The sequence below is a fragment of the Pelobates fuscus genome, chromosome 8 (assembly GCF_036172605.1).
Source record: "Pelobates fuscus isolate aPelFus1 chromosome 8, aPelFus1.pri, whole genome shotgun sequence".
NCBI lineage: Eukaryota > Metazoa > Chordata > Amphibia > Anura > Pelobatidae > Pelobates > Pelobates fuscus.
In genome coordinates this window covers 153,245,408-153,267,959 of record NC_086324.1, presented here as the reverse complement: position 1 = coordinate 153,267,959, position 22,552 = coordinate 153,245,408, and the positions used below count along the sequence as shown (strand labels likewise).

At 39.7% G+C, this 22,552-nt stretch overlaps 2 protein-coding genes across 2 annotated transcripts in view; one reads left to right on the top strand and one right to left on the bottom strand.

Annotated features, from left to right (window-relative positions):
- The window catches only part of FAM83G (family with sequence similarity 83 member G), a 47,222-nt gene extending 26,933 nt beyond the window's left edge, over positions 1 to 20,289 (top strand). The window contains exons 3-5 of the mRNA XM_063430448.1: positions 13,631 to 13,755; positions 14,119 to 15,568; positions 18,374 to 20,289. Of these exons, the coding sequence (XP_063286518.1) occupies positions 13,631 to 13,755; positions 14,119 to 15,568; positions 18,374 to 18,745 (1,947 nt within the window). The 3' untranslated portion in view covers positions 18,746 to 20,289. The remainder of the gene's footprint in view (positions 1 to 13,630; positions 13,756 to 14,118; positions 15,569 to 18,373) is intronic.
- SLC5A10 (solute carrier family 5 member 10) overlaps positions 1 to 22,552 on the bottom strand; it is a 129,144-nt gene that overhangs the window by 83,314 nt on the left and 23,278 nt on the right. Inside the window, exons 8-9 of the mRNA XM_063430449.1 lie at positions 20,909 to 21,114; positions 16,774 to 16,909 (exon numbers count right to left, since the gene is read on the bottom strand). Of these exons, the coding sequence (XP_063286519.1) occupies positions 16,774 to 16,909; positions 20,909 to 21,114 (342 nt within the window). The remainder of the gene's footprint in view (positions 1 to 16,773; positions 16,910 to 20,908; positions 21,115 to 22,552) is intronic.

Below are 22,552 nucleotides of genomic sequence, written 5' to 3'. Positions count from 1 at the left end.
GAACTTTGGACATTGCGTTTTTAAAGAAGGTTAATCTATTCTTCAGTCTGTCACTGCACTTAAAGCAACTCTGTCACCGTCTGGGGTCTTTCCATAATTTGTAAAGACCTCTGATGGTGACCTCGCTATTTTTGGTCTGGTGACAGGGGAGAAAGGGGCTTTACTTACCTGTCCCTCAGGGGCGCCACTATTCTCTTCCTGTCGCTCCTCTTCAGTTTGTTTTTTCAGCTGCGAGGAGCCAGCGTCGGCTCTGTACTCTCGTGCATGCGCAGGAGTGAGACCCCAGAATCATCCATTGAAAAAAACTTAATTTCCCTTCAGCCATCAGTAGTGACGGCTGGGGGAAATAACAAGGCTTGATGCCGGTAGCTCCGGCTTGTGTCTAGTATTGTCGGTCATATTAAATATACAAAGACAAAGTAGTCCCTATATTCTCATATTATATATTTTGACTGGACTAGAATTTCAGTGAAATTCCGATGCTGTCGCTCTGACTATTTCATAAAAATGCTATCTTTGTGAAATACTCCTTTTGGAGAAAAGGGGGGGGGGGGGGGGGGCACGGTGGTACTTTTAAAAAATGGGAATGGTCACTTCCCAGGAGTTTTTTAATATTATGTTTACGTATTGCTATATTTAACAAATATGTAATTGTGAGGTGAGAAAAAAAAATAAATGTAGAAATCCACACCTCTTTATAATTCAGCTGGTTGTAGCTCCCAGTCAGTCTCCTATTTTTCATCTTAAATTGCAAAGTTTGCCTTGTCTGAACTAGATTATGATGCATTTTGCTAAATTGTACAATATAACTTTAAAAGAGAACCGAAGTAAAGGCCCACACAAGTGATAGGTCATTTTCAATATTTTATCCAGAAAAATGACCGTTCTCTCTTAAGACCTGTAAAGTGTTTGAGTTTTGAGAATATGGGTATTTCTCTGCAGGATGATTTAAGGAATAAGAGCCGGGGGTGCAGGAATCAGGGGGTCCAAATTAACTCGACCAGCTAACTTAAAATCACATATGTGTATAGCGTGCGGACTCTTCCCTAACAATACTTATTAGATGGGGTAGTGTGCGCGTAGTCTGGCGGAGCAGGATATACTGGAATATACATGTCTTATTAACGGTACGTGTGGAAAGATGACAAATCAATTACAAAGATCGGGCAAAGGCAGGAGAATGCATATTGAAACAGTGGGTTGGTGGGTGGGATGGAAATGTATTGAAATTTGTCAATTTATTGAAAACCATCACAGTGGTTATTACAAGCATTTAGTTTCCTGAAAGCATGTAAAGACAGGTGTAAAAAAAATACCCTGGAGGTTCTTTCAAATTGCATTTGTGTTCCCCACCCATTTCGCTTAAGTACTGTTTCTTTACAGGCATGTGCATATCTCATACAAATAGCATTTACAATAAAAAAGGTGCTTTTTACTTTAAATGTCAAAAGTCTGTGTCTCACCCATTGCGTTGCTATGCCAGAAAGCAAAACGGATTTTCTTTAGCTTTATCCCATGCTTATGTGTAAACAAATGCTTAAAGGAAAATGTATAATGTTAGGAATAAAAAAAACTATATTCCTAACACTACAGTGCCCTCTGGCTCCCCAACCACTGGCAAATAAAGGGTTTATAATTACTCTGTTCCAGCGCCGATATTCCTCGGAGCTGGGGGGGTCGTGTTTCCTTTCCGCCGTCAGCTAATGGGGGGGATTTAAGGCGCATGTGCGGCGAGTACCGCGTGCGTTAGACCTTCACTATAGGAAAGAGTGAGGACGTCCAGTGTCGTTTTATGGAGTCAAACTCCATGAAATTCTAGGATGTGCCTCTAGTTGCTGTCTCGAAGACGGACACTATAGACCGCCGTAACCCTTTTAATGTAAACATTGCAGTTTCTCAAAACATCACAGGCTCTGCAGGACAATGTTGATTTGGCACCTTAGGGTCGAGGCTGTCCTGTCTTTGAAGGCCCACTCTTTAAAACACTGGAGGAAATAGGCACAAAAATTGCCATGCAGTCTTTTCAGTTTGGATATATCTATTAATAAATGTTATTTATTTTTTTGCGTAACCAAAGGTTGGCATTTAAGAGTGACACAGTGCCTGTTGTTAAGGTGCCCCCAGCGTATTGTGCAAGCCAATTTAAAAGCTATGAGATATTAAGTCCTACTTGGTACAATATATTACTAAAGGATGTGTGGGTAATAAAATCAGGAACTATGTTCAAATGTGAGTGCAGTCTGGTCCAGCCACAAACCCAATAGGAAATCAAAGAAACACCTTGTGGTGGCAATGCACCATGAAAGCACTTTCGAGTTGGTCAAGTCTGAAAGGTAAGTATGTGCAACTTGGTTGTTTGAAAAACAACTAAACGTTATTTGAGAATATTTTATAGAAGCATTGCTTTCTAGGTAAACTCAAATTAAGATCAGCTTTATTCTGGGTTGCCAATGACCTCAAACAAAACCCGAGGGACACAGAGCTCCCAGCGCCGACCTGTGGATTCTAAAATCCCTCTTCACCTGAACTTGGTTGTTGCAAGATTTCTGCTTGTAAAAGAGAAATGCAAAAGATGATATTACAACGGATATTAAGGTTTGGAGATTGTAGGAAGGGGGTAATGGAATGAGCTAGTTCCGTTGGGTGTATTCCGTACCCATCACATTACAAAATAGCCCAAGGTGGGGTAGGTGCAGGTCTCATTCTCTTAAAGGACTGTTTGGAAATTCTGTTATTAAAAAGTAGGTGTTTCCATAAACAGCTTTTTTTTTTTTTTTTGGGCAATGGGACTGCACATCTGTACAGGTGGTGTGTCTCACTAGGAAGTCTTTACAATACACGAAACGGCCATAGGAGGGACAGCCATCTGTGTGTTTACTCAGTGACATGCAGGTACCTCCCTCCCCTTAAACGCAATGTCAAGGCCAAACCAAGCCAGTGTTCAGAGAGTTAGCTAATAACAAACAGTTTGTGGGTGAAGAAATGCAGAGAGAAACAGTGTCAGTAGTGATGTCCTGAACTGTTCGCTGGCTAATAGTTCCTGGCGAACATCGCGTGTTCGCCATGGATGGCGAACACATGCGCTGTTCGGTCTGCCCCCTATTCATCATCATTGAGTAAACTTTGACCCTGCCTGTACCTCACAGTCAGCAGACACCTTCCAGCCAATCAGCAGCAGACCCTTCCTCCCAGACCCTCCCACCTCCTGGACAGCATCCATTTTACATTCATTGTGAAGCTGCATTCTTAGTGAGAGTAGGGACAGTGTAGCTGCTGCTGATTTGATAGGGAAATTGATAGCTAGGCTAGGGTATTCAGTGTCCACTACAGTCCTGAAGTACTCATCTGATCTCTGCTGTAAGGACAGCACCCCAAAAAGCCCTTTTTAGGGCTAGAACATCAGTCTGCTTTTTTTTTTTGTGTGTAATGTAATTGCAGTTGCCTGCCTGCCTGCCAGCCTGTGTGTCAGGCTCACAGCATATACTGTGCCCACTTGCCCAGTGCCACCACTCACTCACTGGTGTCACAATAGCTTGCATTTAACAAAAAAATAACTTTTTGGACTGTAATATAATAGCAGTCAGTTTCCTTCACTAGTGTGCGTTTCAGGGCCTGCCAGGGCACAGTGTCACACCAGTGCAACTCATATCTGGTGTAACAGTAGTGTACTTTAAAAAAAAAAAATACAATTTTGACTGTAATAGATTGAATAGCAGTTAGTTGTCTGCCAGCGTGTGTGTCAGGCTCACAGCGTATACTGTGCCCACTTGCCCAGTGCCACCACTCACTCACTGGTGTCCCAATAGCTTGCATTTAAAAAAAACTAAACTTTTTGGACTGTAATATAATAGCAGTCAGTTTCCTTCATGAGTGTGCGTTTCAGGGCCTTCCAGAGCACAGTGTCACACCAGTGCCACTCATATCTGATGTCACAGTAGCTTGCACGCATAGTACCACTAATTGAAAAAAAAATGACAGGCAGAGGCAGGCCACCCCGCAGGGGCCGTCGTGCTCGTGGTGCTGTAATTCCCTTTGGCCCTAGAATAATGCCCAGTGTTCAGAGGCCACGTACCCTGAACTTGAAAAGTTCTGAGGACATAGTTGACTGGCTAACACAGGACACCCAATCTTCTCGCCTTAACTGCAGATATCGACACTCTGAGGAGCGATGAACCCCTTGACTACTGGGTGTGCAGGCTTGACCTGTGGCCTGAGCTATCCCAATTTGCGATAGAACTTCTGGCCTGCCCCACTTCAAGTGTCCAGTCAGAAAGGACCTTCAGTGCATCAGGAGGTATTGTCACTGAGAAGAGAAGTCGCCTAGGTCAAAAAAGTCTAGATTACCTCACCTTTATTAAGAGGAATGAGGGATGGATCCCGAAGGGACTGACAGTGGGCGATACATTCAACTAAAAAAGGACTGATGAGGGGGACTACTTAACACACCACTCCTCTCTGGTGGCACATTAGATTGCACGCGCAGTGCCCCAAATTTGAAGTAGGAGGACCGACCAAGCATCTTTTACCATCTCCCGCTTCCTAAAATCGATGCCTTATATACACGTCCCCTGATAGGGGAACGTAACAGGGATTAAACTGATAAGAATAGTACTACTTAACACACCACTCCTATCTGGTGGCACATTAGATTGCACGCGCATTGCCCCAAATTTGAAGTAGGAGGACGGATCTTTTTCCATCTGCCACTTCATGGGTGGAGGAAGATAGACCATCAATGACATCAGTGAGGACAAAGAACGGGACATGGCTAGCTTGGTATCCAACCTTGTGCAAATGGGGAGTATGCGGTTGTGCAAATGGACTGTTTGCGGTTGTTTGCGGTGCGTTAAACGGGGAGTTTGGTCTGTCACTGTGAAGCGGGCGTAACCCTTACACTATCTGATCGATACAACATCATACCTGATGTTTTAAAGCACGTTATTCCAAACAATTTAGGAATGTTAGGTGATTTATGCCCTTTATGGATTAAAACCAGACTCTGCATCAACTATGTAATTTTCCATGGGAGTTTTGCCATGGATCCCCCTCCGCATGCCACAGTCCAGGTGTTAGTCCCCTTGAAACAACTTTTCCATCACTATTGTGGCCAGAAAGAGTCCCTGTGGGTTTTAAAATTCGCCTGCCCATTGAAGTCTATGGCGGTTCGCCCGTTCGCGAACATTTGCGGAAGTTCGCGAACCGAAAATTTTATGTTCGCGACATCAAGTGTCAGTACTATTAAAAGGAGGAGAAGAATGCAAGTATATATTTGACGACATGTCTGATACTTTCAACTTAAAGTGGATTTATTTGCTAAATAAACACACTTAACTGTAATGTAAACAGCATTAGTGACTGGTATGTACGTTGTCATAAAAGTGATTGGGAAATATTGTGCATTTAATTCACTTTTATTTAAATTATGAGTCCGGCACCCGTGAAGATATAATAGTTGCCAGCAGTCCTGATTTATTTATAATTGACCCAGAAAATCCTATATTATCATGTATCAACATCAGTCATCCTGGAATTCCAAGATGGCAGCTTCCACATGACAACCCCTCTCTTTTTATTAGTATTCATTTATATAGTGCTACGTTATTCTGCAACGCTACACAATATTATTAAGGGGGCAATTTAACACTAGATTTTTTTTAACTGTATTATAGCTCAACATAAAGCTTGGCTAGCGTAAAATATTAAACTGATATATTGTTCCACACTGATTTAAGGAAAGAATATTTTAGGTACTCTGCCAGTAAAACCAGAAATTGTACCGATTGACGTCCGTGGAAGTCCTGCTCGTTGCAAATTCACGAAGTGTCTGCCCAGGAGGCAGGGCAAGTACTGTGAAATGTTCGGAATGCAGAGAAAAGCAGCAGATGATGAGGTTAAAGGTGGCTTCAAACCCAAATAGAACATTTTTTTGTTACAGAATGCAATTTTCAATGTTTGCAAAATAATGTACTAATGGCAAAGGCTCTGCAAGTAATTTGCAATATACCGAATATTCAAATTCACTTAAAGGGACACTCTATAGGCACCCAGACCACTTCAGCTCATTGACGTGGTTGGGTGCAGTGTCCCCCATCCTCTTTAGTCCTGCAATGTAAATCACTGCTGTTTTAGAGAAACATTAAACTGATGGTATTCTTTAAACTGATATTCTTCTCCTGAAACCATAGAGCAGGTCCAAATTCTACATTCTCAGACAGTCTTTAACGGTTTTATTCTGATAGGTTGTGGCCGCACATGGGACACCAATTTAGAAAATCATTTATTTGTTTAAAGGCAAGCCATACAATTTCCTGCAATGTGAAGGAGTATCCTTTTAGAAAAGCAAGTAAAAACAAAAAACAACTTTGTAAACCCGTGTTTATAATTTCCCCGAACGTCACTTGAAATCATAATATATCATTTTTTGCATCAAATTGACATTATTAACAAAATCGTATAATTTGTTAAGGATTAGGCTTAGAGTTACATTGTGACTCTCAAATTATTGTGCAGCTATGAGGATTCAATTGTACATTTTTATATACTTTTTGACTCCATATCATTAAATCAATATTCTGTTGCTGTCACAATTAGTTAATCAATGTTTATGCCGACCACACACGTTTATGACAAAGGTGCCAACCATCCCGAATTTGTCAGGACAGATAAAGATAAAATCTTTATGAAATACTCACATTGACCATATTGGTATTTCACTAAAAACTGTTGTTAAATTCCCCCTCTCGTTCCCCTTTAACAATGTGTCATATCTAAAGTATACCACTTGTATGCAAGTGATCCTGGGAGCAGTGGCCTAGGCATGGAATCTATGGAATCTGGTAGACCCCTCACTGCGCACCCTTTCTAAGGGTGGTTTGCATGACACCTTTTATCTAAGGCTAGTTCTACATGGGAATCTTGATGCATGTGATCTTTGCTGCTTAAAGGGACACTATAGTCACCTAAATTACTTTAGCTAAATAAAGCAGTTTTAGTGTATAGATCATTCCCCTGCAATTTCACTGCTCAATTCACTGTCATTTAGGAGTTAAATCACTTTGTTTCTGTTTATGCAGCCCTAGCCACACCTCCCCTGGCTATGATTGACAGAGCCTGCATTAAAAAAACTGGTTTCACTTTCAAACAGATGTAATTTACCTTAAATAATTGTATCTCAATCTCTAAATTGAACTTTAATCACATACAGGAGGCTCTTGCAGGGTCTAGCAAGCTATTAACATAGCGGGGGATAAGAAAATCTTAATTAAACAGAACTTGCAATAAAGAAAGCCTAAATAGGGCTCTCTTTACAGGAAGTGTTTATGGAAGGCTGTGCAAGTCACATGCAGGGAGGTGTGACTAGGGTTCATAAACAAAGGGATTTAACTCCTAAATGGCAGAGGATTGAGCAGTGAGGCTGCAGGGGCATGTTCTATACACCAAAACTGCTTCATTAAGCTAAAGTTGTTCAGGTGACTATAGTGTCCCTTTAAGGTAATGAGAAAATAGCAGGCTATGTATGTTGAAGACAAAACTGCTTGATTTGCCTCTGTAAAGATTCCTTTAAACCTAGACGTTGGTTGAATACATTCTTTAAATGACAATATGAAATGTATTTTCATTTTACAAACCTCAGACAGCCGAGGGCTCTCTGTTTATATTATTAGAACCGTAATAGAGCATAAAGTGCTTATTATATCATACAAACAATCAAAGCGGCACAGGAGTCCACCTTAACAAGCTACATTAGTTACAAGTAGCTGTAACAATTTAGAAGTTTTCATTTTGTTTATGCAGCCGTACAAGCCCTGCTTGACACCTACAGTCTCCCTACATACTTCCTGTAAAGAGAGATGTAATCATGCTTCCTAACTCTCCTGTTGCTTTTGGTGTCATCAGAGGACTGTTCTCAATGAGCATCGTCTAATGACACGTTCCAATGATAAGTTCAGTGCACTATGACCCTGCAAAGTCCAGCCCACTGACCCCTGCAGTGTCTGCCCTGAGTGGGCTGGCCTGAATGATGGACAGGTCCTAACGTGCATTCACACCAATAATTTGGGCAGGCCTGCCCCCTTTGTGGAAGACCCAGTAACAGGATTGTGTCACTAGCTTGCCCCTTTTATCGACCTCCCACCAGTGTCTGATTTCTCTGGATGCCAGTTAGGAGGTATGTCTAATGTTTAAACTTTATTGCACAGTCTACTTAATTTAGAATGTTGTATCTCCTGCATTGTTAATAGCCTGCTAGAGCCTACAAGAGCCTCTTGTGTTTTGATTAAAGTTATATTGACAACGCAGAAGATAAAAACTAATACACACTGTACTGTCACGTATGATTGAAAATGGAACAATTTTGTTATGTAAGCAGTGCCAGTAATAGTCTTGGGAGGTGTGGTTAAGGCTGATTAAACAAACCAAAAAATAATTTAACTTCTAAATGGTAGGAAATTGAGCAGTGACACTAAGCACCTAAACAACTTTTAACTTAATGAAGCAGTTTTAGAGTGTTCTTTTTACCTATTGTGGTCCATGCTTTGGAGCTCCTACAAAAGAGCGACATTGGGATGCAAAACAAGGACAGAGGGATTTGGGCCCAAAATATGGACTGTCTCTCCTAAATAGAGAGGTACGAGCGAACTCTGAAGGCTGTGTGCATTATTTGCTGTATTTCATGTTTTGAAGATTGAAGTAGTGAATTTCAAATTTAAAAGCACACAATTGGCAACCAGACTACTTCATCTCAATGAAGTGGCCCGTGTGTAGTGCCCCAGTCATTTTGTTCCTACGATGTAAAACAATGTTGTTTCGGCAATATGGCAATATTTACTTTGTGGGGCAAAACACACCTCTAGTGGATGTTACACTGACAGCCACTAGATGGTGCTTCCCTTGTGAGAATCGAATCAGCCTCGGATCTTGACGCTTGACATCTTCACACATTGAATGATGATGACGAACATTCAATCATTGCTTCTCAGAGAAGCATTTGATTGGAGGAGAGGGGTGCTTTTCATTCACCTGTTGGTTTTCTGCAATAGAAAGCCAACAGTTGAACAAAAACTCCCCAAAAGGCCTGTTGTGGCCATAAAGCACTGCTGGGGAGGAATTTATGGGTTAACCCATGGTTCCAAACGTTTGGAGGTATGAAGAAAGGACGAGAATCCAGAAAGAAGGGGCAGTCCACCTAGGACTAGGGACATAGCTGCCCAGAATAGGGGTGTATAAGCCTGGCGTGAATGCACATGATTATCCATATAATGCTTAAAAATAGGCCCTAGTAGTGTTCTCACTTTTAAATGTAGTGAGAGACTCCCTACACGCTCAAAGAGACTACAAAGTCCAGACTCCTTCAGTGATTCTTGATATAGGGAACCACGTGCCACAATGCTAATGCATTATTTGGGGGGGAGATGTTTACTTGTTGGGTCTGAAAGGCGTGACTTCTCTTTTGACTCTGGGTAGGGTGTATTGGTGCGATGTTTACTGTCTTAATACGTGTAACTGTTTGGATTTGAAATCCTTTTTCACATCCAAGGCAACACATCGAGGCAGGAAAAATGATTAAACATTAGCATCATGATCCCAAAATAAATAAATGATTCAACACAAGTGGCTGTGATACAAAACAAACCAGGACAATTAAAAAATAAATAAATTAACATAATTTGGCAAGCCATGATTGATTATGAGAACCGAAAGCATTTCTTTTACATCTGATATGTTCCTTAGGTTTAAGTTATGAGCTCTCTCTTAAAATTGATTTAAGCAATTAAACCTACTTGAAATCCAGCGTTGAGACAGACTCTTTGATCTGCTGAAGTACTATCGGCCCATGCACAGCACAAGGCCGTCTAACAATGTGCTCGCACTGTGCTGCCTCAGGACAACTAAAATAGGACGGTGGGGCAGGACACCAAAATCGGGACCGTTGGTGGGCCTGTCTCTGTCTGATCCAGTGCGTCTGCCAGTCTAGTGTTTCTCTATGAGAAGAAAAAGCTCGGCACGTGAAGGTCATGGTAAGACCACCTCAATAGTCCTTGGCAAACACAATACTTTAACGCATATCTCAAATCTCTATAGATTGTAAGCTCTTTTGAGCAGGGCTTCCTTTACCTCTTTAATATCCCATTTCTATAATTGTAAAGCGCTGAGGAATGTTTTTTGCTTATATAAATACTGATAATAATAATATGAGGTGCCTGTGCTTCTGCAATTCGCAATGAAACCTCCTATAAATAGTTATTCATGGAATCTCCCAAGCATTTTCTACAGGAAGGTTTTTTTTTGTTTTTTTTAATCACTCCCTGCAAGTTCCGTCCAACCTTAGTCATCATCTTTGCTAAGTTTTAGATTAAGGGTGAGGCGCCATTACGTATTGAGGCACATGAGGATTAATAAACATCCTATGTTGCTGCAGGGGACACTTGAAGGTGTAGATGCTCAGTTTTACTGGTCTTACTACATTGTTAAAACACGTATTTTTTTGTGTGTTTTTTTTTTTTTTTTTCCTCCCCTGGAAAGGGTGTGATCTGCAAATTAAACCCATCGTAATGTCCTCACTGCCTTGCAAAATTCAGATTTTTAGCACTACTTATAAACTGCAGGTAAAATGGCCAACTTCTCTGAAATTGGGATTTACACCATTTTTTTATCACATTCTTTATTCCATTTGTTACAAAAGCAAAGCAACACGGGGGGGGGGGGGGGAGAGGAGGAGGGTCGGGGTCATCTATTAATAAATAAATAAGAAATTGCTGTATATTTATACCAGTTTTGTGTACATGCACCATTTTCTTATGCCTGAAACTGTCGTTACACAGCTTTAAACATCATTTAATCATCCCTTTAACTAATGAAAGTTTAATGTAGGTTTTCCGGTGTCTATAGTCTTTCCCTGCAAGCTTTTTAATGGAAACACTGGCTTTTACAGGTCTATTGGGAGACACTCAGATGGACAGTAGAAGTGCTTCCTGGGTCAGTTCTGCACACTGTGCAGCACTGGTGTTCAGCATCTCCACGCTCTGCATGGAGGCGAACGTTCTATAGAGATGCATTGGTTCAATGCATTTCTATGAGGAGACAATGATTGGGGCAGCGCAGAGATTTGCCATACATCCGCAACAACTGCCGTGGTGAGACTGGCACGATGTGGGATGCAATGCAAGGGGACTGGAGCATCTAAATAGTTAAACACTGTATTGTCAAAAATACATGTTTGTGTTACAGACACTAGTCTTCCTTTAAGAAGCAATTTTAGATTTTTTTTTTTTTTTTTCAAGTAACTGAATAGGTAGGTATCCTGAAGATCGTGAAATTGTTTTACATACACTCCTAATTGTATATGCCAAATAAATAACAACTGAACCTTTAAACCTGCGTTAAAGCATATATATATATTTGACCTTAAAATTAACCTTTTACCTTAATCCTATGTTTAACTCCTCTTAAAAACTAAACACCTTATGTACCCAAATACTAAATTTAAGCCAGCTCTAGCCCTAAACTAAATAATCCTTAAACTGCATCTTTAAACCCCCCTCTACAATTGTTCATCTTAAAACTAAAGATCCTATGTAATCTGTCATTAACCCCCCTTTACCATAACCACTTCTAACATCTTTAACCCTGTGTGCATTTACACAGCTGCATACACTAACTATACTAATAGCAAACGCAATAAATTACAAGCTGGACAAAAATATGCATATACATACACCTTTACATATGCAGTTGTCAAATATGAATGTTTGATTTTTTTTTTTTTTTTAAGCCTGAAATGTCCAGTTTAAAATTCGTACGGGCACCTGATATGTAAATCTGGCACTGCTCATGACCCAGTGAAAGGCCATGTCCTGCTTAAAAGGAGAAATCTATAAATACACAAAATGTGGAAAAAATCAACCTCCTTAAAGAGATCTTTCCCTCGATGCTGTTATTCAAAGACAACTCTAGAAGACAGAAAAATAGGGAGGCAGGTGGTATCCAAGATTTTAAGAGCCCAATTTAAAGCCAACAGGCGACATCAGAAATCTTGATAGAACACACTAAGTATATCTGTGGGGCCTGTCTCAAGAAATTTGGACATCTTATCCCAAATTACCCCAAAATCTTGACATTAGTAGTACTCCACCTCTCAAAGCACTTTCAGCCATCAATAAGGGGGTGAGAAGAAACTGCAGAACGTGAACACACACTTTGATCTAACAACACCTCTTAAAAGTATGTAATAAACACTTATAAACTTAGTTAGATTGCATTGTTGAGCACACCTCTCAGCTGGTGGAGTTTCTTCAGCCTCCTCCCCTCCTTACCCACCCATCTCAGTTTCAGACCAGTCTGCTTATGACAGAACCAGGACATCACTGTGCAGGAGCTGGACAGAGAAATCGGACCTCAGAGCCTGCTCTGCATGAAAAACCCTGATCAGACTCCCTGTCACGATGTTGCAAGATTAAAAGATCTTACAACTGCACTTGTGTTAATCTGTCAGGGATGCACAATGCACTTTTACAGAATCCCTAGGGATAGGACATTGCTTGGTTAGATCCGTGCCCCCCAGAGTGGGTGTGAAAAAGCATAGGTAAATATGAAACAAATCATATTTACCTGACTTTATCAGCCTGCAGAGTGAGACAACTGTATCATTCAGATCTAAAGCTTTTTAATGAGATCCTTGTCTCAAAGTAATGTCCCTTTAATACTCAAATGTTTTTCCCCTTTAAATCGGTTGACATGTGACTCACTCTAATCATAGATTGCTCTAATCTTTGTTTATCAGGGTCATAAATACCAATGCACAGTACAACAGATAGCTGCTGTATTATAGATTTTTACTCTGCATCATGCTGCAGAACTAGGTGTAAGTTGATCTGTGTTTCTTATGCTGCCTAAGGTGTCATCTTATGTTCTCTGTAACCTATAGCATGTCAGGGCGAGGCTGTATTTTTTTTTCTGTAGGACTTGTTATACAATCCAGATATCAGGTGATCTCTTCATATTAGGTTGTGAGAAGGTAATTGTATTTGTTTTGGGCACTTTAAACACCATAACCACTACAGCTCTTTGTATTGCATATGATGGAGAGTCTGCTCCCCCTACACACACACAAGCGGTTTTTCAGCATTCTGACAAAAAGTGAGGTCCGCCCAGCCCCCACAACCCCCAGTTCAGGGAATGAACTATCAGAAATAAATGTAAAGACTCAGGATGAATGTTCCAATAATACGATTCTGTAGTCTTAAGAACATTCTCACAGGAACCTGATATGTATCCTGTTTGACAAAATACTAAAATGGAAATTGTAGAGAAATAACCGAGAAATTAGAATTTCCTTTTTTTTACTAAATAGCCAAAATTGAAACTTGAAGCTTGGCCCTTACTTCTTTTTATTTTTACATTTTATTTTGCCTAAAATTTGAAATTCTCTGGTCATTTTCGCACAGTTCCCAGTTTAATGATTCATTCATATGGAAGTGGGTAAAATGTATCTCCAAACTGTACTGAAAATTAAATGGCTGGTTATATGCATTACTTTTATGCTGCAATTATTCTCGTTTCTGTGTCTAAGAACATGTACCATTAACAACCTTCTGGAGTCCAGACCACTTACCATTTTCATTTTCTCTTCCAGAATCTTCGAGTTCGCAGTGTAGGAGGCTCCGAATTCTACACTCGATTCTCTACCAAGTTCAAGGGCTGTTTGAGCCAGAAGTTTATGTTTGTGGATGGTGACAAAGCAGTATGCGGCTCCTACAGGTAATTTGCTTTGATTTTCCCATCCCAGAATATGCTTTCACGCTTGCCTTAGAAAACATTAAACCAGCATCAAAGATAACCTAAGTCTTAATATCTACTCCTCGAGAGGAGAATTGATCCAGGTTTAGTGAATGGATTGAAACAATGCTAATTACCCCCCATAGAATGAAGAGACCAAAAACAAAATACTAGAAAATCTAAATAAAACCACTTAATGTTTAGAAATGGTAATACAATATTTAACCAGTTTTACTGTGTCTTAATTCTATATTGAAGTGGCCAGTCAATTCTACTAATTATGTCTATTTTAATCTCTCTTATGATGTTTTTAATGGGTTTTTTTTTTTTTTTTACTTTTTCCAGCTTTACTTGGTCAGCAGCAAGAATAGATCGAAATTTAATTACGGTCCTCTCCGGCCAAGTGGTAGAAAGCTTTGACCGACAATTCCAGGAGTTGTACCTTGCCTCCAAGGGGGTCAGCCTAAAGAATGTTACAATGGACAATGAGCCAGAGCCTGAATCTGTAGCAAAGCCAGCTGCTATGCCTGTGGGTCCAACAGAAGCAATTGCCAAAAAGTTAGTCAACCCTAAATATGGTTTAGTAAAAATCAAAACTCCCAGTGAGAAGGACAAGGAAATAAAACAAATTGCTGCCAATAAAGCAAAATGGATTGAACAGCAAAATGAAGAGTCTCAGATTCACCCGGCCCTGCAGAACATGGAAAAAGCCAACATGTTTGACTATCTTCCCACTTGGGTTGAACCAGAACCTGAGCCAGGAAGTGACATCTTGGGATACATTAATATCATAGATCCAAACATCAAGAATGCCCAACTCTCTCAGATGAATAGGATCAAGATTTGTGATACCTCACATGCCACCACCCAATTCATGCTTCAGAACAAGGAGCTAGAGATGAAGCAGAATGAAGATGCTCGCAGGAACTCTATAGAGGATACCTCATTCCAAGTTAATGAGATTCCATGTTCTGAAAAGAAAGAGCATAGCCAAAGGATTATTTCAAGACAAGGTAGCGGAAAGAAAGATTCTGTAAACACCACCAAGTCCGTGTCTGTGTCCTCAAGTCAGGATGATTTAGAGAAAACTGATACAGAGGACCACATAGATGTAGGACAAAAGAATTGCGACAGATGTCCGCATAAACATAATGTGGGTTTAGCATCACTGGCTACAAGTAATCACCTTGTGCCAGTTAACAAAGTCAGTGGACCCCCAATGCCAAAGCCTAGAACACTGCCAGTCACAGACTTTATTAGCATGAAAAATGCCCTTAATATTAAGACTGTCCTGTCTGACAAACCCAGAAATGAGAGTCCTGTACCTTCAGTCAATGGGGTGGACACAGAAGTAGGAGAAGACGAAGAAATTGAAGATTTTATTATTCAAAATGAACCTGTGGATAACAATCAAGAAGAAGAAGAAGTTGTTGATGATGAGGATGATGGCGATACAAATGGATTTGAATTGGAGCCTAATGACTGTTCCTCCAGTGGTTCTGGTTCTCTACCTCCTTCAAATGCCTCTTCCATGTCAGAAGAGTACTATCCATCAACTACCTTGCAGAGAAGGAGTTCGGATCGTATACCCAATGGGGAACGGTATCCTTTGGAAAGGAAGTTGAGTGATGGCCATATCAGCCGTGGAACTTATGCTGGTCCTTTGGGATTCTCCCAAACACTCCTGGATATGAGAGCAGAAGCAGAGATTGGAAAGCGGAGGAACCAAGTTTTGGAAGCGGAAATCAAACGTGCCTTGTCAAAAGACCGGACCTTAACGGCAGAGCCTACTCAGGTGTGTATTAATGTCTTGGACTGAGAAACCTAGCAATGGTGGAAGTGAGCTACAAACATTTAGTCTCCACTGCTGAGAGAGGGAAAATTAATGTATGTACATAAAACAATATAGGATATGATATACCCAAATCTAGAATATTAAATTATACATTGTTGATGGACTTTGTATAGAGGTAAGACAATCTGAAAAAAGTAAGATTAGCTCTGTTATCTATTCTCCTTGAGCCACAAATCGGCTTTGCTGACCGCGATTGACCGCGAAGAGTGAACCAATGATTTTTTTATGATTGAAATTTTTTTTTTTTGCTGTGCATTTAAAAAAAAATATTTATTAAAGATTCAACAAGAAGACATCACAATCTAGTTTTGGACAGGTACAACAGGGCACACATTGCATAAAATAAACCTCCCCTTTTTCTGTTTGTTTTCTCTATGCTGAGTGCCAGGTGCAAAGGGCAAAGCTTATAGCAATGACAAATAGAAAGCTAAGATGAAGGTGCCCAGTTACAAGATGAATAGGTGTTGATTTGTACATTTAATTTTTTTTTTTTTTTTTACACCTTACAAATACATATGTTAAATATAAAAGAGAAGTAAACTTATTACTAAAAATTCCGACATACATTGGTTACACTTTAATTCTGGATTCTAGAACTACCTTTCAAACAAAGGTTGCAACATGGCAGTGTTCACGCCACTATATTTTGATATAGCCAAGTGCATATTATACCTACATGACTGATTTTGGGTAAGACCACATTTGCCCATATAATTTATCCCAGCAAGTTATGTGGCATAATGCCCTGCGGTTCTAATGCCAACTGAGTAATAATATGGATTCATTGACCGTTCGTGATTCCCCAAATCTAATTTCAAAAAAATGTTATTTCTCAAGGAACATCCAGTGGGAGATAATTATTTTATTGAAAACAAATACTGATTTGTTTGTATTGGCCAGTTATTGATTCTTTAATCAGTGGATTTCTAACAGAGATACAAACCAGTGCAATCTATTATCTTATAAACCCTACAGTGGGCAATAACTTTCAAACATTCGACAGGGGAAAATTTAAAAATATGCAACCTCTTTTCTTTACATCATATTTAATTCTGCAGTGATGTAGAGCCCCGGTACAGGTTATATAGTAATTTAACACAGAATTTCTGCTAAGGCACGGTGCAATAAATAATAGGTAGACTTACCTGGGTAAAGAGCGCGACTGATCATCCCAGGCATAATTATAAATATCATGGGCAGCATCTTCAGGTAGCTAGCAAGGATGGAGCCGGCTTTGGCATGGCTCAGATTCTTGGCAGAAAGAGATCTCTGTACAATGACCTGATTGGGAGTGAAGTAGATGAGGATTAGCTCTTTAATTGAAATGGCCCTTGAAGATCACAGACATGGGTTTTTGATGAGGAAAAATAGAAGAAAAGTCCAGGCACTCTCAGGTTACAAAAAGGCAAATTTATTGAACCCACTGCAACGTTTCGACCTACACGGTCTTTGTCAAGCACCTGGATTCATTTCAAATGGGTTTGAGTGCAGTTCCACATTCTTGCTACATTATATTCAGACATGGGTTTTTGACATATGTTAGGATCCACATTCAGAGAGGCAATTATGGCACTTTGGAGCCAGGGGTCTCTACCTCAAAATCCCAACATGCACAAAGGATTCATCAAAATCCTTGATCTTCGCCACAATAAGTGATCTGGCAATATTTTGATCCTTTCAGCCTTTGCCAAGCCTAGGTGGAAAGGTCACCAGGTCACGTATTGGGGCCCACTTAAAATGTATTGATAGCTTCAGATTTATCTTCCATTCTTTTCTAACCATCGTAGGCTATAGCTGTATTATCCCAAAAGCACAGTCACCTCGGAGAATAAAATGGGATTAAAGTACTTTGCTCTGCAATGCATTTGCAAGTGCTTCCCCCTAGTGGCCATTAGTCTTCAAAACTATTGTTCAAGGTCTAATTATGCAATTGTAGTTAACCTCATCTAGCTGTTGGACAACATTACTCACAAATGCAGCCAGCTGCCAGAGAAACATGGGAAACTGTGGGAAGTGATAGTTCAACTTTAACCACAGACGGCTGGCAACATAGGCAGGGGGATAACTGCCTGCTGGGCTGCTAGTATAGAGAGAATTATGGGCTGCTGCCACACAGTACAATACTAAACTATATCATGCAACTGTATTTTATCGTTATTGTATTGTATTGTTTTAAAAAAATTAATATAACATTTAAGCAAAGGGTGTGGGGTTTGCTGATTTGCCTTTAAACGGAGCTATGTATTTGCAGTTGACACCCAGTTGAAATGTAGCCAGCCCTCCACTGAATACCTCCACACTTTTTTTTAAAGAGTCAAAGAAACGTTTCATTTTGGAAGGTGCTGCTTTTATACATTTTAGGTGACTCGCTCAATTTATGAAACTAAAATGTAATTTGGAACAAGAACAATGTATCTTATTTACACACTGCCTTGTATTTAGAAGTCAAATTCCTGTATTATTGCTTTGGAGCTCTGTTATACACTCAAACACGCCAACAATATGGAGCTCTTAGAAAAGAAGGACCAAGGGATTTGGGTCAAAACTAGGGACCTTTCCTCATACATTGGGACACTTGGAAGATGTGATTGACCTTAAAACAGAAAGTTAGGTTTCCAGTAAAGTCTTTAAGAACTAACTAAAAGTCGCAGCTTAGCTTTATACCACACAAGCATTTTATCCTACAGTCTAATTTAGTTTCAACTGTATTTTCTCAAAATTAACATTCCTCTTTTATTCTCTCAGGGCAAAACAATTTTTCAATTAGGTCGTCCCATCACAGGATATCCGCAGTTCCAGACCCAACGTACAAGTAGGAACCCCCCGAAGGTTAAAGGCAAGAAGGATGGGCCTGATGTTCTAGGAATGTATCGCCACACTGGTCGAAAGCCCGAAGTGCCCAGAGGAACACATGGCTTTTGGAGCAGTAAAGACTATGGTAACAGCCTCAGCAGTTCCCATTCCCAGAACCCAGTGCCAATGGAAAACACAAGCACTCCTTTTGGAATCCCATATTCGAAGCTTTCACAAGCAAAACATCTCAAAAGCAAACTGAGCGGCGCTACTCTGGACTCCAAAAGGAGAAGTCACGGCCCCCCAGGGCACAAGGACCTTTAACTATACCCAGAGGTTTTCAGTTATTGGAGCACTGGGTTGATTTGCAGCAGACATTAACCCTCTACCTGACTTATAGTCTAGAAGCACAGGTTGTGTCTTCTGCTCTGCAGCTATGCAGGGGTTTATTCCATAATTGAATGTATACTGGAACACCCCCCCAACAATTGGTATTTGGGTGTCACTTTACTTTGGTGTTTTTTTCACTCATTGTGGTGGAGCACACCAAAGATGTGCTGCTAGGCTTTATTGCCCACCAGAAGTTGGTGCAGGTAACGGCATAAACTTGGTGAGGCGGGTTGGTGTGTGGGCAGTGGTTGGCTGACTTCAACATTTTTTTTTTTGTGTCTGTTTCTTCTCTAAAGTTCAAGGTAATGTAGAATATCCATACAAGCTTGTTGTTCATTAAAACAAGGGCTCTCACTGTTTACAGCCATACCTGAACCCATATATTTTTTCTAAATTTGCTATGTCTGCCCTAATGTCTTATTTGTTATCTGGTGCTGAAGTCCTATCTCATCATTCATTTCTTTAATTTAGGCCATACCTTCATTCTACAGATTTTTTAGTAGATTTTGTGGACATTTGGAAGATGAAAAATGTGCAAGAGAAGCATAGACATCTCACATGCAAGAGGCTATTTTAAAGTTTCCTAGCATTTATGAAAGAATTTTCCCTTTATTTATGTTCCAATAATAATTTAAGCAGTCAAATAGGTTAGCAGATATTCCATGGCTTTAGAACCTCATAGAAGTCCAAGGTAGTTTCTACCTGGTCACCAGGTGTCTGCGGGAAACATTTTCACAGACCATCAGCTTGTGAAAAACAAATGCTGCCGGTGTCAAATAATCAGTGGTAGATTAAAATTTTTAAGTGGATTTATAAGTTTTGTACCTTTTCTTCTCATAAGCTAGTTTCAATATATACTGTATCCTAAGGGCACATTTGTGTTTGGAAATCACTGGTTGTAGAACCAGGATCGTTCTAGCATTTTGTAATTTACAGTGGAAGACCGAGGTTACGATCACGATCTCGCAATAAGGAATTAAAAATCCACTAACTAATAACTTTATTTAATTCAGGTATTTATACATCTGGGGGGAGCCAAAAATATAAGACTGCTTGCTCAGACTGTTTACAGCTCTTTTGCAATCCCCATGCAAATTTACATGGCCACAAATGTTGAAGGACAGGAGATTGTCAGAAGTTTGAGTTTGTGTGCCCTAAGATCTGACCACAGTGAAAGGCATACAAGGGATGACTCTGAAGTGGAGGCTCAGAGTGAAAGTAATTGCAGAGGAGGATAAAGAGGAAAATCTGGTATGATGCGAGTGACGAAACTTGATATTGAGGATGTTATAGAGGGCGGAAAGACCAAAAAGGAAAAAATAACTGTAGGTGAAATTCACAGCGACCAGTAAAAGGGATACCAGGAGAAATAAACACCAGAGCTCATTTTAATGGAGGTGAGAAAGTCAGAGAGAGTACAACAATAGAAAAATAAAAAAATAATGTAAAAAGCTCAGAGGCTGCAGAGAGAATGTTTGTTTGGAAAGCAGAATAAAAAAAATATCAGTGTCATGGGCTGGTGTGCTGGTCGAGGGAGAACACAATGGAAGCAAGACAAGAAGTATGGTTACAGATGGAGAAAGTAAGGCCAGGCGATGGCTGTATAGAACGTTCGGTATTAATATTTAGAGGTGTAGATTGGAGGGGTATGAACAGTCTGAAGCACGATATGGGGAGAATTAGTCTCCACAGGCTGTGACAAAATATCTCAAAATAATTATACTAAATAGAATAAGCTATAGTTTTTATCATACGTCTACAGGGTTATTCGCCAAACCTTGTAAACCGAGGCTACAAACGTTTTGTGTAAACAGACCTGAAGCATGTTTAAAGAGAAAAATATTACAAAAAATTCAGCCAGTAAATAGGTTAAACTTCAGGTGGATTAAAAATTACTATTATTATCTAAGTTAACTGAGCTCCAAAATTAAATGGAGCTCTATATTTGTTCATTTTCTCAGTTGTGAGAAAACAGTGAAAATCTACAACACTGGTTATTTTTTATGTAATTAGGTATTCTACAGGTGTACCATCATTAATGGTGACTGAAGTTCTACAAGCTTAGTTTTTTTTTTTTTTTTTTTGATGAACACTTACCTGGTCTGTGCACCAGTACCAAGCAGCAAGGATAGTTAGGCCAAATGTCATGCCAGTCCAAGGGAGGTCTCCAGAGACCGGATCACGAAATAAATGCATGGCATCTGGACGTGGTAGGTGGCACGTAGTATTGGGAACAATCTGCGATGGTATAGCAGTGGCATATACCGTCTCCAGGTTTTGGTACCCTCCAATCTTATTAAATGCTAGATAAAAAAATAAAAAAAAGAGAAGTTAATAGCAATAATGATGCACTAGCAGTTGAAAAGCTAGATTCTTCAAACTCCTGTCAACTGTTCAAGATTTTAGGGTAGCATCATGTGGATCTCATCATGGACATATCCAGAGGTCTACATTTTGGTTAGACTACTAAACTCTTGTGAGTTTGTGATCTATGTTTTTTTTTTTTTTTTTGGAGGGGAAAAAAAAGCTTTTAAAGGTTGTGACTGTGTGAATGTCCTCTGGAATTTAGAAGTGGCATTTTCAGAGTTTACACTAGTTGAGGATTATAGTTGATGTAGTCGACAGCAATAGACTTGGCAGATTCTCCCGATTCTTGATGAGGCGTGAGCATAGTTTACAGCAAAATTAGGTTTATTTACTAAAGCAGAAAAAATTAACACTAATATTGCTATCCTAAGCCCAAAACAACAGAGCTGGAACAGTAGCCGAATTTTAGATTATTTTTTTTTTCCGCTTACGGTATTACTGAGAAAAATGTGCAATTTCTGTGTGAATTCCTCCCCATTCCAATTTTATTGAATAAACCCTCAGTGTGTTGATCTTTATAAGGTAGAGGTTACAACAAGGTATTTTGCACATTTGGAGTTCAGTCCAGGTCTTCCTTGCTTATTGGGGAACTGTCACTTCAAAGGATTTTAAATCTATTTCTTATCTCCTTTATTTAACAAATATGTAAAATTGTGAGGTGTGAGAAACTAAATTGACCATAGAAATCCACACCTCTCTATCCTGCAACGGGGCGCCTCCATCTTAGATCCTTGTCAATGAGAAATGAAACAATGTATCTATTTCTCCTCCTTGTTTACACTGTGTGCCCTGACTGTGCCAGGATTGAACAGGATTGTGATAAATCTTTTCTGCAACATCGCAGGAAAAAAAATATGCTGCATAAGTTACAAGTGACTTTTTTAAAGTCTTCTTTAATGGTTTAAAATTCCAGAGAAGTGACTGTTCGCTCCCTTTTACAAAACTGTTTTAAACTGTATCTATATATTTTTCTTTGTAAATAGAATGTGTATTTGTTAATGTAAATGTATACTGTACAGTGTCAGAATTACAGTGTTCGGTGAATATGTGCTGGAATTTAATCCTTTCCTCATAGGTGGACGTGACTGCACTGTATCTAACAGATTTCTCGGTTTTATGAAACCATATGCATTCATACCTTTCAGTGTCTGATTAGTAAGATTTGCTCTGGTGCAAAGCATTGTGGTACCTGCCAAAGTCATTTTCTATTTGAGGTTGGAAGTTTTAACACCGACGATCTAGCAATTACCAGGGTTAGAAATCTCTTGTTATCTATAAATATGGGGTTAACATTCATTAATAACTCTTGTATCAAAAGCTGTAAAATGTCACATTATCTGTCACTAAATGAGGCTACGGTTATTTAAAAAAAAA